This window comes from Puma concolor, chromosome B2 (genome assembly GCF_028749965.1).
Source record: "Puma concolor isolate L17-30 chromosome B2, mPumCon1.1.hap2, whole genome shotgun sequence".
NCBI lineage: Eukaryota > Metazoa > Chordata > Mammalia > Carnivora > Felidae > Puma > Puma concolor.
The window spans coordinates 146989550-147006214 of record NC_141671.1 but is presented as its reverse complement, the minus strand read 5'-3'; the positions used below and the strand labels follow the sequence as shown (position 1 = coordinate 147006214).

General features: G+C 39.2%; 1 protein-coding gene across 3 annotated transcripts in view; it reads left to right on the top strand.

Moving 5' to 3' along the window:
• PRKN (parkin RBR E3 ubiquitin protein ligase) overlaps positions 1-16665 on the top strand; it is a 1357610-nt gene that overhangs the window by 1157205 nt on the left and 183740 nt on the right. For all 3 annotated transcript variants that reach the window (XM_086708284.1, XM_086708283.1, XM_086708285.1), the window contains one exon: positions 8732-8881. In XM_086708284.1, the coding sequence (XP_086564410.1) occupies positions 8732-8881 (150 nt within the window). The remainder of the gene's footprint in view (positions 1-8731; positions 8882-16665) is intronic.

Sequence of the window (16665 nt, the reverse complement as noted above, 5' to 3'; positions counted from 1 at the left end):
GAGAACTTTCAAAAAATAAATAAAAACTTTAAGAAAAAAAACTCATAAACTGCAATCCAGGACATAATCTATCGCTTCAATTATATTTTAGGTGTTGTTTGATCTGTTTCCTCCTTACATCTGATTTCAGCCATTCTGATGATTTCTGATGGTTTCTCTATGCAGTGATCAAGGTCCGGCCCTTTCTGTAGCCAATTTATTTCATCAACCCATGACAGGAGTCCAGGGATGAAGAAAACATTAGCAACAGAACAGAAAATACAAAGATCAATGTGGCGGGCACACCCACAGAGGCTGTCACCAACTCTCCCGGGGCTAACTACCTGCAAATGAGGAAAAATAAGATTAAGGTTACTGAGGATTTGATGAGTGTTTGTTTTCTGTGTGTGTGTGTGTTTTAATTATAATACATACAGAAAATAGGCCATCGTCTGCAGAGCAAGGAGAAATGGATTAATCATGAATGTGTGTTTCTCTATAAAGTTATTTTAGATGTGTTATCCAAAAAGGAAATTCTATAATAAGCTGTTTTTCATTATTTTCCAAAAGATGACTGTGGGAGAGTGAGCTGAAAAAAATTTTTTTAATAAAAAGGGAAAAAGAGAGAAAATGGAAGCAGCTTGGTTTTGGGGAAAGGGTGGTGTTTAGAGCCACAGCCCTGAGTTCTGATGTGGGATTGGGGGTTTCCTGCCTGGGTGAAGGTCAGCAAGGGACCGAACTTCTTTGTGACTCAGTGGTCTCGTGTTCCAGTTCCCAGAGTGGGCAGAGAATGAACTTCATAGACGAAGTGTCTGTCAGCACCGGCACCTGGGACAGAGTCGTAGTTCAGTGAATGGTATTTCTGATGGGGAGTCCTCTCCTCCACGGGGGGTTACGAGAGGCTCCAGGGAGGGATTCCCCTGGTGCTCGTGGTTAAGACCTAACAGAAGCCAGAATTTAGGGAGGGAAAGCAAGACAGGTCCCTGCCTGAGGAGGGGTAGTTTTGTAGCTGTACCTGAGTGCCCCCAAAAGGATACTCTGGAAAATTCCACGGAGGAACAAAAACCCACCTCCTCCGTGCTCAGGGGATTTGAAATTGAAAGGCTGCCATGCAGCTCCCAGATTGCTGACAAGCTGTGACTCATTTTGACAGAACATTTCCCAGTTTTACCTGCTATTCCTGTTGTTCACATTTGCCGCGGTTTTAAATTTTAGGTTCCTTTTTGCTTTCTTTTCTTATGAAAGCATGCAAATCAAATATCACCATGGAGAGGTGTCTGTCTTCCTACCACCTTTTGGGTGGTTTTCCAGGGGTTCAGGGTAGTCAGGTGCAGACCCTTCCCAGCCTGACCCCTCGAGTGACCACCAGTATTTAGCAGGCAGCCAATGGCTGGCAAGAAAGGGGAAGCTAACTTGCCCATATGGGATTTGAACCTGTGACCCTTGCTTCATTATAGAACAATATTCTACCCAACTCAACTCTTCTAACTACCTACAGACCACCAAAATACAACCCCCATTTGATTATACTCTCTCATGATTCGTTATTTAGATTCCTAAAATGGGAGTTTATTGAAACTTCTATGAACTTTGTGCTTTAAAAATGGATATTTTCCATTTTACGAGAATCCATGAGCATACACGTAAAGACTGAATAATTTACTCCTCGAATAAATAAAATATAAACCATACCAATGAGTTGAGATCTTTACCTGATAGGTCACACTAACAGAATGCATTTTCAGAGAAATTTTTAATTTTTTTTTTTTCTCTTGGGGGCAAAGTAGTATGCTTTGTTAATACTTATATTCCAAAATGTTGGCGAATACTATGTTGTCATTTTAAATTATCTTAGTTACCTGTTTGTGGATTATCCGTTTTATGAAAGTCTATGTATAAATTTGCAAACTAGTTTTAATAACAGCTTAAACAGCATTACTCAGCAGGTAAGTATGAAGCTGTCTACACAAACACAGGCGCGCACACACACACACACACACACACACACACACACACATACACACACTCACTCTCTGATTCCAAAGACAAATACTAAAGAAGTGATTTTTTTAAGGGAATTTGCTACTTTTGCGCCCACCTGACAATAGATTCCACACAGGCCTAGTCCATGTTGCAAATTAATCATGTTCCTTCAGTCCTGTTTGTAAAACGCTACCCATTATTGATGAGGAAAACAATCCCTTGCAGATTATGCAAGTACTATCGAATCAGCATTTCTTCATGTTCACCAATTTATCACTTTGCCACTGTTGTGTGTATTTTGCGCTCAGACACATGTAAATATTCTGCTCTACTCCCTGCTAATTTGTTACAAGTCTCCAGTAAACATATAGTAGGTTTCTTTCAATGAAATGTCATTTTTATGCCAGTTTAGTAGTTGAGAGGAATCTATGGAAATGTGGGCCATATCTTGAAGGGAACCGAATAAGTATCTTTAATGACACACGTGTAATTACGTCTAAATTCTTTCCTTAGGATACGAAACTTTCTATAAATACTAACTCATTACTGTCTCTAGGTCGAATGTTTGTTCTTACAAAGTTCACAATGTAATAAACAAAAAAAAAAAAGGCAGTGCACTCAGTGGGCATAGGTTTCATTTCAGATGTGTGTACTTTTTAATTATCAGAAATGACCGGGTATATAAGTTAAAATATTTGTCTTCCGTGAGGAAAGAAATTGTATGCTCAAATTCTCTTGAGTGTATCATAAGTAGAATGACTATAATAAAGTCATTTTTTTTATATTCCTTAGCTAATGAGTGGAAAGAGGAACATAATTTTACATTTCATCAGTATTTGGAACCACTACAAATGCCATCAGCAAGAATACTAAAGCATTATTGGACTTTGTCCATAGGTTAACTTCTTCCTAGATAAAAGCTATCATCATAGTAGTAAAATCACTTAGCTAAATTAAATATATAAGTAATCTGTCATCAAATCAGAAAACAGCCAATTGCTTGAGAGCCATTTATTTAAAATAGAAAAGCCATCCCACATCACTGATATTAATTTCCATTGCCTTTGATTATTTTATTAGAATTATTTAATTGATTGATGCTCACTGGAGTTATATTTCATTAACTCATCCTATAACAATTTGTTATTTACCAACTATGGACAAGATACTATAGCAGGGGTGCATGGGTGGTTCAGTCGGTTGAGCGTCCAACTTCAGCTCAGGTCATGATCTCGTGGTTGGTGGGCTCGAACCCCACTTTAGGCTCTGTGCTGACAGCTCAGGGCCTGGAGACTGCTTCAGATGCTGTGTCTCCCTCTCTCTCTGACCCTCCCCTGCTTGTACTCTGTCTGTCTCTCTCTCCAAAATAAATAAACATAAAAAAATTTTTTAAAAGATACTATAGCCAATTCAGGAGATACAAATACACAAAAGGATGAGGGGAAGTGCAAAGGCCCACAGTCAAGTCTGGAGGGACAAGAGAACTCAAAACTTAACCAGCCAAAAATCGCTTTTGAGACCAGGCCTCCCACTGAGCAGAAATGTGCTTGGCACAGAAAAGGGGACAAGGAAAGAGGAAATCCAGTTAAAAGTAGGGCAACAAAGTTGGGAGGTCACAGAAGGTGAGCCCCCATGCGTTTATCCCAAACCCCCAAAACCGGAAGAGGAAACTCCAGAGGCACCAAGAGCTATTCTGGATCCTACTTGTTTCTAAAGTGTCAGGAGGACTGATTTCACGTAAAACTGTGCAGCAGAAAGAAGCAAGGTTCAATCCCATAAAATTTTTAAGAGGCTACAGAGAATGAAGAACAGAATGATGTCCTGAGAGACAATAAAAGCACGTCAGTCCGGTGGAAGCTAAAGTAACTATTTCAAAAAGAACCATGTTATTAAGAAATTATACAAATAAAAATAAGTAACAGATAGTGTCTTAAAAGAGGAGGTGAAAAGGAAGAAACTTCTAAAAACTGAAAGTAAAGTGAGATAAAGGATTCCAGAGATTAAATTCGACAGATTTAGAAGGTGAGTAAGGAAGATCCAATATACATATACTAGAAATCCTGTAAGAAACACATCGAAGCAAGAAAATAGAGCAAATAACTGAAAATCAAATGCAATACAGCTTCCTTGAATCAAAAAAATCGATCAGAAAATGACCAGCATCAAGATATATTCTAACAAAACTACCATATTCTAAAGAAAGAGAATTCCTTTGGGCATCTAGGCGAAAAGATTATCAATTGAATGTATAAAGGGGAAAAAAATTAAACTGTCATCAGGCTTGTCCATAACACCTTACACCAGAAGAACATGGAGTAAGACAGTGAAGATGGTCAAGGGGGAAAAAATGTGAGCCTAGGACTTGATACCCAGCCAAATTCATTTTTAAGAATAAAGATCCCAAATAAACTGTCATGGATATGCAAGTCCTCAGTGAATATTTTTCCTATACACTCCTTCCAAGGAATTTACTAGAGAACAAGCTTCTAACAACCAAAATTACTGGAAAGATATCAACGTAAGAACTTGTGGGGAACATTACGTGTGTTTGTGTGTTTGTGTGTACATGTGTGTGTGTTTACACTTAAGATAACATGAAAAGTAAGAGAAACAAAGCATAGTATGGAACGGGTGTATATTCCAACAAAGTAGATACAGTATTATTATAAAAATTTGGCAATGGGGCTCCTGGGTGGTTCAGTTGGTTAAGCATCAGACTCTTGGTTTTGGCTAAGGTCACGATCTCATGGTTTATGAGATCAAGCCCCAGGTTGGGCCCTAGGCTGACAGCTCAGAGCCTGTTTGGGATTCTCTCTCTCCCTCTCTCTCTGCCCCTCCCCTGCTCACGCTCTCTCTCAAAAAACAAAAAAACAAAAAAACATTTTTTTTTAATTTGGCAAAAGAAACGGTAGAGCATGTGAAAATATATTTGAGGTTTTTAGTAATCATATTCATAGTGATAGTATTGGTACTATTATTCTATATCCTTGTATGTGTGTGAGATAAGGCCATTGAGCTATTGTGGGATAGTGTTTTATTCTACCATCCTCTGTGTTCTTAAAAAGCAGTGTAGAAGCAAATACAAATGTCAAACAGAAAATGGTAAGTCGAAGCCCTGTTGTTCTGAAACACCTACCTTCTTAGTAAATTTCAAGTATACAATACAGTATTATTCACTGTACTATCATTTTGTACATGAGATTTCCAGAACTCATTCATCTTATAAAACTAAAACTTCATACCCATTTTGGCGAGGCCAAGGCATAAAAGTTGAAAGGTCTAGTGGTACAGTACTGAGCTGAGCACCTCAGAGGGTTCCGATAAATATTTATTGAAATCATTCGCAGTTCCATGAGAGGATGTTGTGTGCCACCTCCTTAGGATATAGCTCGTTTCCCAGCTGACATCATCCACTCTCTCCTCTCTTCCCACCCCCTCCCTTCAGCATATAAAGATATTATTTCTTCATTTTCAGAAAATCCTTTACAATCCCTCTGTCCCCTTCAGCTGCTATCCAATGTTTCTTTTCTCCTTTTCAGCCAAACTCCTATGGGGAAAAGAACCCATTCTTGCCTCTTGGAATTCCTCTCCTCCAATTCTGTCCTGACTCCATTTGACTCCACTAAGATTTTTGGCTCCATGACTCCACTGAAATGGCTCTTGCCGAGACCCCAATGACATCTGTATTTCCAGCTCCAGCCAGCTTTTGAGACAATTTATCATGACACCCTCACTCAAGTATTTTCTTCCCTTGGCTCCCAGGACACCCACATCCTTTTCATTTCCCACCTGCCTCATAGGCTGCTGCTTCTCAGTGCCCTTTGCTGGCTCCTTCTCATCTTCCCTACAAAGGTTAGATGGTCTCAGCTAGTCTCATGGCTATGGAGATAACACAGAGTCAGGCTGTCAAGTCAGACACTCAGGAATCCTAGATGTAACCTTGTGTCCCACTCTCCTAATGGCTTCAAAGGCGGGTAAAAATGAGGTGCCCACAAACCACAGAGAAGTCTGCGTCATTTAGCAGAGCTCCCTGGGTCGTTTCTCAGTGTATCAGGATGTACTACAGGCAAGACTTAATGAATGAGGTCTCTGAGAAGTACCTGGAATGATCATTAATGTGCAGTCTCTCAATTATATAAGCTATCCCATCACTCATCATTCAAGGAATCATTCATCACTTAAGCATTTCCTGCTTAATGTATTCCACAGTTAAGAATCTTTTCTAGCAAATGCCATTGTATGGATGTATCATTAGCGTGTTTACAAGAGGATTTGACCAAGTCATCTTTCTTTCTTTCCTGGGGCCAGAAAAATGAGACAATGCGTGGGAGGCCTGGTGCTAACCCTTTTCCTCCCAGCCTCCATGCACATATGATTCCAAATTTTGTATCTACAACCCACTTCTTTCTCCTAAACTCCAAACTCATACATTGTTAGCCACTCAACATCTTACTTAGCTGCATAGCAGTTTATTAAACTGAAGATAAGTACAATAGAAATAATGGCTCCTTTTCTCAACTCCCAACCTACACACACACACACACACACACACACACACACACACACACACAGGCACTCACATACAGGCACTCACACACATATAGACATGCACATGCACACACTGTCCTTCTAAAGTCTTTCCATCTCGGTTATTCATTCTCTGTGTCTGTCTCTGTCTCTGTCTCTGTGTGTGTGTGTGTCTGTGTGTCTGTGTGTCTGTGTGTGTCCTTCTGTCTTCTCAGACAAAAACATTATGTTCAGGTTTGACTCTTTTTTTTTCTCACACCATGTATCCAATCTGCCTAAAAATTTTGCCATTTTTACCTGCACCATATATCCAGGTGATCCCCACCTCCACCACTAGCTTGCAGGTTTGAGCCACCACCATCCTCCATGTGGATTGCTGAAAACCTCCCGCCTGCCCCTCTGCTTCCTCCTTCTCTCCTTGCCCCCAAGAGTCTATTCTGAACACCTCAGCCAGATGGCTATCTTTAGAAGATTAGTCATATTATGTCACCCCACAGCTCCAAAGTCTCCATGGTTCCTGTTTCTCTCAGAAAGGCAGCCAGACTCTTCTACTGGCCTTCAGGGACCCACAGAGCCCAGATTCCCAAGAGCTCTCTGACTTATGTTTTCTGCCATTTCCTGTCCCGTCTCACTCAGCCACACTGGCCTCTGCTGTATCTCACAGCACCGAGCACATTCTGGCTTCTGTATCTTGGTAATGCTCTGTCCTTGGCCAGAAAGCCCATTCCCACAGGTAGCCACATGGTTTGCTTTTCTAATCTCCCTTCGATGTTTGCCCACAGGTATCTTCTTTTTTTTTTTATTTTTTTTAACGTTTATTTATTTTTGAGACAGAGAGAGACAGAGCATGAACGGGGGAGGGTCAGAGAGAGGGAGACACAGAATCCGAAACATGCTCCAGGCTCGGAGCTGTCAGCACAGAGCCCGACGCGGGGCTCGAACTCACAGACCGCGAGATCATGACCTGAGCCGAAGTCGGCCGCTTAACCGACTGAGCCACCCAGGCGCCCCCATGTATCTTCTTTATAAGGCATCCCCTATCTCTTAATCACCCCTTCAAAACTGTAGTCCCCATCTTCCCCCAAATCTGCCTCTTCCCTGTTTTTTATTCTCCTTCCCACTGAAATATAACCTTTCAGTGTTTATCATTATCCGCATGTGGATGAGAGCACAGGTGTCTATTTTGTCCCCTGCAGTATCCCCAGCACCCACAGTCTGACCATAGTAAGCTGTCAATGAAGGTTGCATAAATTAATTAACAGTCAAGCAAATCCACTTGACTTCATCTGAGTTTAGAAGAGAATATGATCAAATAACACCAGGAGAACAATAACAAGGCTGCAATAGGATGGCCTTGGAACCTGCACTATGTAGTTTTATTCTGCGGGCTGGGGAAACCGAGGAAGGGGTCGAGCCATGCAAGGGCATGATGAAGTCAGGGATAAAAGAAACCATACTTTAAGAAAGAGAACAATGATGAAAGGAAAACATGAATCTTCTTCATCAAGCTGAATGTGCTCAGTATTCCTCAGATGTGCTCAGATATCCTGTGAGCTGCCCACAATTAGCACAGGGTAGAATATCAGGACCTATTTTCAAAATGGTTTCAAAAACTCATAGACACCTGAATAGAGGCATGAAAATATACCACTTGATAAGACTGATAATGATGCATTATGTGTCCATAACTTAAAATATAGATATGTTTCCTAAAATTCCTGAAATAAGACTGTTAAATGGAGGTGATGTTAGTAATATTAAAAATCCAAACTGGGGCACCTGGGTGGCTCAGTCGGTTGGGCGTCCAACTTCAGCTCAGGTCATGATCTCACAGCTCGTGAGTTTGAGCCCCGCATCAGGCTCTGTGCCAACAACTCAGAGCCTGGAGCCTGCTTCCAATTCTGTGTCTCGCTCTCTCTCTGCCCCTCCCCTGCTCATGCTCTGTCTCTCTCTGTCTCAAAAATAAATAATAACATCAAAAAAAATTTAAAAAACAAATCCAAACTTTGGGGGGAAATATTTAGGACCAATTTCTAGAAATACAAAGTTATCCATTTTGCTAATTGCAATTGGAAAGACTTTCATTGTGTTGGATCATACCTTATCCACCCCCCCATTTTTTTTTTTTTTTTTACCAAAACAGATTAACAAGAAAACCCACAAACCACCAGCTGTTAACATTTTGGCTAAAACAGCACATCTTCATATTATCACTTTGAAAAACCCATGTTGTGTTTTACAGTACAACCGGTACCAGCAATATGGCGCTGAAGAGTGTGTGCTCCAGATGGGGGGCGTGCTGTGCCCTCACCCTGGCTGTGGAACAGGGCTGCTTCCCGAGCCAGGCAGGAGGAAGGTCACTTGTGAAGGGGGAAATGGTCTGGGCTGTGGGGTAAGTACCACCCTACACCTTTGGGTGTTGATTTTGTGAGCTTTTTCTTTTCTTTTTTTTCTTTTTTTTTTTTTTTTTGGCAAATTGGCAAAGATTATCTGTTTTACTTTCATTTTTCCCTTTGTACTCAGATGTCCTTGAACTGATGTATAAGAAAATAGATTTTTAAGGGTACCTGGGCCGCTCAGTTGGTTAAGCATCTGACTCTTTGTTTCAGCTCAGGTCGTGATCTCATGGTTCCGTGAGCTGGAGCCCCCTGTGCTGACCGTGTAGAGCCTGCTTGAGATGCTTTCTCCCTCTTTCTCTCTCTCTCTCTTTCACTCTCAAAATGAGTAACTTAAAAAAAAAGAAATGAGATTTTTAAATTCTTACATAGGATCCCAAATATGAACATAGACCTTCATTGATGTCCTATTCAGATTTTTTGCTTTAATCGTTTATCACAGTGTTTTCTGTAAGGCATTGTGAATTACTAGACCAGATTTTAAACTCTCTCTCTGGTGCTCAGCTGATTCAGAGAAAATATTTATTATTTTTTCAGAGTTTACTTTAAGTAGGCAGAGTAAAGGGGAAAGAGGATTTCCCAACAGTGATGTCTTAACAAAATTGTTTGCCTAAGTATTTCAAGAAATAAAATGAAGATTAATATGGAAAACTTGAAATTTTATTGTATCATAAAAATCATTCTAAATAGAGATGAGCAAAACTAATGGTGCCTCTTAGGGAAGCAGAATAAGAAACATGGAAAATGTTTGTTCTAAGAGGTCAACCAATATGACCCAGATGGCTTCTTGAATGAATCTATGGCTGCAAGCTGACAGTGAAGGTGTGAGGGGAGCATAACTCAAACACAAAAAGGCTTGCTAAATTATAGGTTGAAATGAAAAATGGATAATAATCCTGATATTAAATTTCATGCAGGCCAGAAAAGGAAGAAGGTATATGTGCTTATAAAATGCTATTGAATTTTGATGGGAAAACATTTCTTTTAAAATTGCAACTTCATGAGGAGCTTTCTGGAAGGAGTGTTGATGGCAGAGGCATATTGCCCGGGCCTAATTTTTGGCTGAGAGCTGTAAGTCACCTATGCATAAGGTGGTATCTGTTGTCCTTAGTAAAGCTATCTGTCATGCAGTGGGTTGCAAAGCCCTGAGCTGAGCCATAATGTAGAGAAAGTGGACATTGAAAACCAGTGAGATACCATGATGCCTACTCAGAAAAAAATGGCTCTGGATTAATAGTCATGATCACATTGGGATGGAAACACAAGTCATGTTTGCTACTTTTAGAAATTATGAAAATCAAACTACACTTTGCAGCCCCGATCATCATCATTTACTGTGTAATCTGCGCCGATTGGGTGTGGCCTGAGCAAGCTGATAAATTCTGGGATCAGAATGCTAGTGAATGTTTTTTTTTAAAATAATTTATAAAAGTTTTTCACTAATATCTAAATTGTATGTTTCTGCCTGCTAATTGCCTACCGTTGTTCCATTCTTTAAAGCTGGATGTTAAGATCTTAACATTTTTTATGGGGAAAATAGTTTCTTTGGCCCATCTTCTGCATTCAGTTATTCATTTGCTTTAAAGAACTTTGAAAATTTGGGTTGCCTGGATGGCTCAGCTGGTTGAGTGTCTGACTCTTGATTTTGGCTTGGATCACAGTCTCACAGTTCGTAAGATGGAGCCCCATGTCAGGCTCTGTGATGACAGCATTAAGCTTGCTTGGGATTCTCTCTCTCCCTCTCTCTCCACCCCTCAAGGCCCTGCTAACACACACACTGTCTCTCAAAATAAATAAATAAACATAAAAAAAGGACTTCAAAAGTTTTATGTAATTTTAAATATTGAACAACTATAGCTTCCTTTTTGCATACAATGTCACATTGTAAGTAAATAACATACATTTAAGCTCCAAATCATGGAAAATTACTTTGGGAGTGAATTTAATTGCTTTAATATCTTTGGATTGAAGAGTTTGGGCGCAAACCTTACCTAAATGAGGATAGCTATCTTCAGAATATTTCTTTGTCCTTTCGAAATTATAGGTGATGAGTTTTATTTTATTTTTATTTGTTCTGTTTTGTTGTTTTTGAAAGTGTGCTTGTCAGTTTATAGATTACTTATCTATTACTACATAACAAATAACCTCAAATTCTAGATGTTTAATTAATAAACATTTATTATCTCACAGTCGCTGATGGTCAGGAGTCCATAAGTAGCTTAGCTGGGTGGTTCTGGCTCAGGGTCTCTCATGAGGCTGTAGTCAAGCTGGGTTGTAGTTATCTGAAGGCTTGACTGGGGCTGGAAGATCCACTTCCAAAATGGTTCATTCACATGATAACAGACTGAAAACAACCTCAGTTCCTCACTGGCTACTGGCAGAAGGCCACAGTTCCCCACCACCCAGCCCTCTTCTTAGGCTATTTGTCCACAACAGTGGCAGATAACTTACCTGGAGCAAATGATCCAAGAGAGTGAAGAGAAACCACAGTGCCTGTGTGACCTGATCTCCAAGGTCACCCCATGACTTTATTTCATTCATTAGAACTGATGTGTAAGATCCAGCCCACCCTGAAAGGGAAGGCAGTTAGGCACTGTCTTAAAGAAAAGAGTATCAAAGAATTCATGAACATATTCTGAACCCACAGTTTGCAATTTGAAGAATTTGGAAAAAGAACAAAGAAATGACTTTCTAAAGTATGCACCTAACTTGATGTTTTCCTTTCTCTCCCTGTCTCTTTGCCCCAATCCCCATATTCCTGTTGAGGCTTACATCAATTCCCATTGCTTTGACTTCTCAACATAGATAAATTGACCTCATCGTTACCCTTTTCCTTCAAACTCTTGACTTTCAGGAAAGGATGTTAACCCAACCAACATGCTTTTGGGGATTCTGTAGTGGTTAAAAAGGAGATTGGGTTGGAGGCCTTAGTTCAAACCCTGTCTCCACCAATTACTACTGGTCTTAATATTTCTGCACTTCAGTTTCCTCATCTCTAAAACAGGGTGTATTATAGCAACCCCATATAAGACTGTTATGACAATGAAATGAGATCATATGTGTAAAGTGCTTAGAACAATACCTGGCATACAATGTATACTTATTTAATATTTAATCAAAAGTTTAATCAATATTTATCAACACCTTGCTTAAAAGACTAGATATCCAAACAAAACTACATAAAAGATAACCATTTGCTGCTCTCCTCCAGATATTCCAGAATCGAGCCAGATCAAGCCATATCTACAGCAGGGAATTAGGTACCTAGACCTCACTCTTTTAGCCCTTCAAAGAATTGCTTTTCCTACACAGTACTTTGGCAAAATGTTGTTCACATTGTAGCCTTTATACAGAAAATTTGATACCTGTGGTTCAGGACATCCCAATGGACTTTTCTATGAGGAAACATGGTGGCTATTCTAGGCTGACCGCTGCAGCAGGAGCACAAGGACAACTTAGAGTTGTTCTTGAAGACCTTGTATATGGTGCAACTAATAAGGTGTCCCTCTGAAAGGTAACTGGTCAAAAACACGAAGCCACATTTGTGTTCCAGGTATAGCATATAAGTGGACCATTAGTAGCAGATTTTGAAGCTCATTTTCTGGCTTCACTTTTTTCCTTCTTTCTCTTCCCCTTTCTCTGATGTACACAGTTCTGCTATGATTTGTACATAAGCTGCCAATCTTTTCTGGATTTCAGGGTGGTAATGGAAAGCTGTTGTGTGGTAGAAATCGTGGTTAGTTCATGTTGTTCAGAGGCAGAACAGGGCCCAGTAAGTAGAGGTTAGAGGAAGAAGAGTCACTGCTTAGCATTTGCCCTAACACCATGGACAACTAACAACAAAATGGGCTGCCTCAGGGAGTAGTGGGTACCTCATCCTGCACAGTGTTCCAGGAAAGCTATGGAAGAATCATAGAGTCTTGGACATGAAGACTCTCTAAATATCATTAACCTCAGTGGTTCTCAGGCTGTAGTTTACAGGTTTAATGTAAGATATCTGTGAGTCTATCTGTGCTTAATTTTTTCTCAACTACCAACAGGTTTTTATTATCTGGGTATCCAAGAAATGCTTGATATTACAGAAAGTATCTCATGAGTAAAAAGATTGAGAGTCAAATTCCCTGTCATTAACAGACTTTAAAAATTAGGCCTTAGAGGTACATTGTGTTGTGCTTATGGACACCCATTTTCAGAGCTGAGACACATCTCCATGTGTTGTACTCCAGGGTTGGATGGATCCAGTCTTCCAGTCAGTCGGCTCACCACTACATGCCCAGATGGTCCTTCATACACCCATGATTACTGTTGTATATAGATTCCATATATACTTCAGTATTGTGCCTGTCTTTGGCTTCTTAAAATAGGTACTTAGGTTAGTATTTATGACTCTCTTATTCAAATATATAGTAATGCCCATTGGAAAATCAGATTACTTGATCCTTTGCTCCACTATATCACTAGACTTGTCTGCTACCTGGAGAGCAGTATACATTAGCTAGTAAATGAAGGCAAGGATTTCTATTTAAATGATAATGTCAGTCCATCTCAGAAAGGTCTGACAGATGTGTGATGGTTCCAGCAAATTTATTACCATTATAAAGAATTATCTGAGCTTTAGTCCCATGTCCCAGAATTTAAGTTGAAGTGTTACCCTTGTTTCATGCCTTTATATTTCCATTCTTAGTCTTGATATTATTGTCTTCAGTAAATCCATGTATGTGGAGTTCAACATTCATTGGATGGATGGATGAATCTTAATGTAGAAGAAATATGAATACACTATCACTTTTATTTCCAAATATTAATCACAATTTTCCCCAATATTAGAATTGCTTCCCTTGCCTCAACAAGAACCTCATCAAAAAGTATAAAATATACAGTGGTTTACTTGCACACATAATAAATAATTCAGAACAAAATGTACTAAGCTCAGGGATCCAGAAAATGTCAATTAGGAGCCTGGAAGCGCTGCAAGCATTACAGTTTTGTACCCTGTCAAAGGCTACACAGCCAAATTAGAATTTTGTACATTCTGATACATAAAATGTTTTAGTCTTGGGTGCACTGAGATTTTGGTTTTCCCACAGCACAGAATATTTTTACGTTGATAGATGGAACTCAACAAAGAATATATTTGGGGATCAAATAGCCTGACCTCACTCTCTGCTAACTCTTGATCATATTTTTACTACTGCTTATAAAAATATTAATTGATTTCCTAAGGAATTCATGTTACACATTATTCTTTACTCCGGCCTTATTTCTATTCATCAGAACTATCTCGCTAACTTTTATGACTCCAATGTAAAATGTTGACATGTTTAATACTGGAAAACAGCAACAAAATATGGAATACATTAATACTCGCTGACCTGGGAATACAGAAAGCTAAGGCAATCAAACCTTGTGAGTTTTCTATAAATAAAACATCATTATCTTGTTTGGTATTGTTTGGGGATATTATATGACTGAGAGATCATTTCTCATCTGGGATAATAGGAGTTAGATGAAGAACTCTCTCTTTTAAATTAGAAATTCGAGGATGAAATAACAACTGAAAAAAAAGCAGCTTTAAAAAAAAATCATACTACTGACCATTTGTTAAGGAAATCAGATAGACTTTCTAAGGCACCCTATAGTCACTCTTTAATTTACTGGAGAGTACATGTTGCTCCGAGGCAGATTTATCAAGGCGCTAATGAAGTGTTCACGGTGGTCTCCACACTCGCACAGACCCCTTGATTTTACCAAGGTTATCTTCTTGCATTTTTCTTGAAGAGGGTCTCCAAGATAGAGAGGCTGCATCAAACCCAAGTCTAGATCTGCACAACTATGGAGTACGACCTGCTACGTGCAAAGAAACTTTTGTCGAAAATGGTGACTTCAAACTGCTTATAACAATAGCATTATTGTATCGTTGAAGAGTCCAAGCTTCATTTTACATAGGAAAGGAGCCAATGAAGACAAATGCGGATACCTAGTCTTTCACTCAAAGACCGGATTATTGAGTTAAAAACGTAAAGTAATAAATAGGTGGGGAGGCTTTTTGTTCAATATATGGAGCTCTTAAATAAAAAGCAAGCAGATGGATGATATCTAATAATACAAGGGGAAACAAAACGGTTACTTTTCATATTCTTTAAGGATAGTTTAATTTTATAAAAATACAACATTTAATTAAATTTTGTGAAGTATTTTGAAACCTATATTGAATTCTCTCTTTTTAAAAGGAAGACTAGAGAGTAAAATCTAGACTCCAAATATATGTGGTTTATACTGTGATGCTTCCAAGGAGGCACCAAAAGGGATAGGTATTTTCCAATGTGCCTCGATGGGAGTTTGTAAGCACAAAGCTCCAGCTGCAATCATACACCTCGCTTGCCTCGACCACCCGGCCTCTGCAACACATAAAGAGTAGAATCATAGCTTGTGGACACATTATTCTTTTATATAACCTTTTAATCTTTCATATATATTCTTTGATATATAAATAAAAGTATTTTTTAAGCTAATGTTATGAAATGTCAAAAAATCTGCATTCTATGTTTATTTGACATGTGTCCAAAAATCTAATTTAAACTCTAAGATTGGCTCATTTGCAGATTGGAAACAAGTCTCGCTAGACTTTCTGTGTGAGAGACAGCTTGAAGCGCAAAGATAGAAAGCTTTGGAGAATATTTATTTTAATTAAAGGAATCGTTCACAAATGTACAAACAAGTGCTGCATACCATTCCTCTGGAAAACATTTATCAATTGGCAAATGTTCCTAGAAAGTGTTCTGTGGTTTGAAATAGAAAGACGTATTTTCTAACCCAACTCAGACCAGTGACCATTCCACGTGTCTTTAGCTATTTTTGTTGTTGTTGTTGTTGTTAAAATAAAGGGAAGTCCGAAATAATGATACTCTTTCAAAATGGTAAGCTCCATCTCTTTGAATAATGTTAGGAAATCAATTTTGTGGCAAATTGATTTCTTCTTTAGCTCTACAAGCTACCAGAGAGCTCAGAACACTCTAGAAAACAGACTTCTACTGAAGATAACATAGTTTCTCTGAGTTTCTTTTGATTCTGCTCTCACTTCAGTTTAGGGCTCTGCTGTGCAGTATGGTAGCCACTAGCCAAACACGGCTATTTAAATTAAAATTAAATAAAATTTAAAATTTGTTCCCTACTCACAATAGACACATTTCCAATGCTTCCACGGCCACATGTGGCTTCCTACCACCGGACTAGACAATGCAGATACAGGATGATATCTTCGTCAGCACAGAAAGTCCTATCAGACAGCATGAGTCTAGAGAAAGACTAGAATATCACCCAAAAAGAGTTTCCTGTGTCTCAGATACAAACGCTTCGACCTCTTCCATCTGGTTAAGAAGAAAAATCTTTCCAGAAATTAAAGTCATTTCCTAAGAACAAAAAATGTACAGCCTCATTTTCCAAAGGGAGGTTCATTCAGCATAGGTTCCAGAGGATGTTACTGGGAGGAAAGTTGGAGTAGAGGCAGAGAGGCTTGGCAGAGGTCCATTATCACAGAGCTTGGAAACTTAGTGTTAAGCTAAGTTAAATAGAGGTGCCCCCCCCCTCGCCTTAAAGCTTTCAGTATGCAAACACGCATTTTTGCCTGAACAAATAGAATACCACAAGCAGCATTTCCTAAACTCTTTACAGCAAGAACTGCCTTTTGTGTGGTGCATTTTATAGGATGGGTGTTTCGCGGAACAACTTGGGAAGGAAAGCATTTGCTTCAATTTTTTCAATGGACGATGCCCAACAGCAA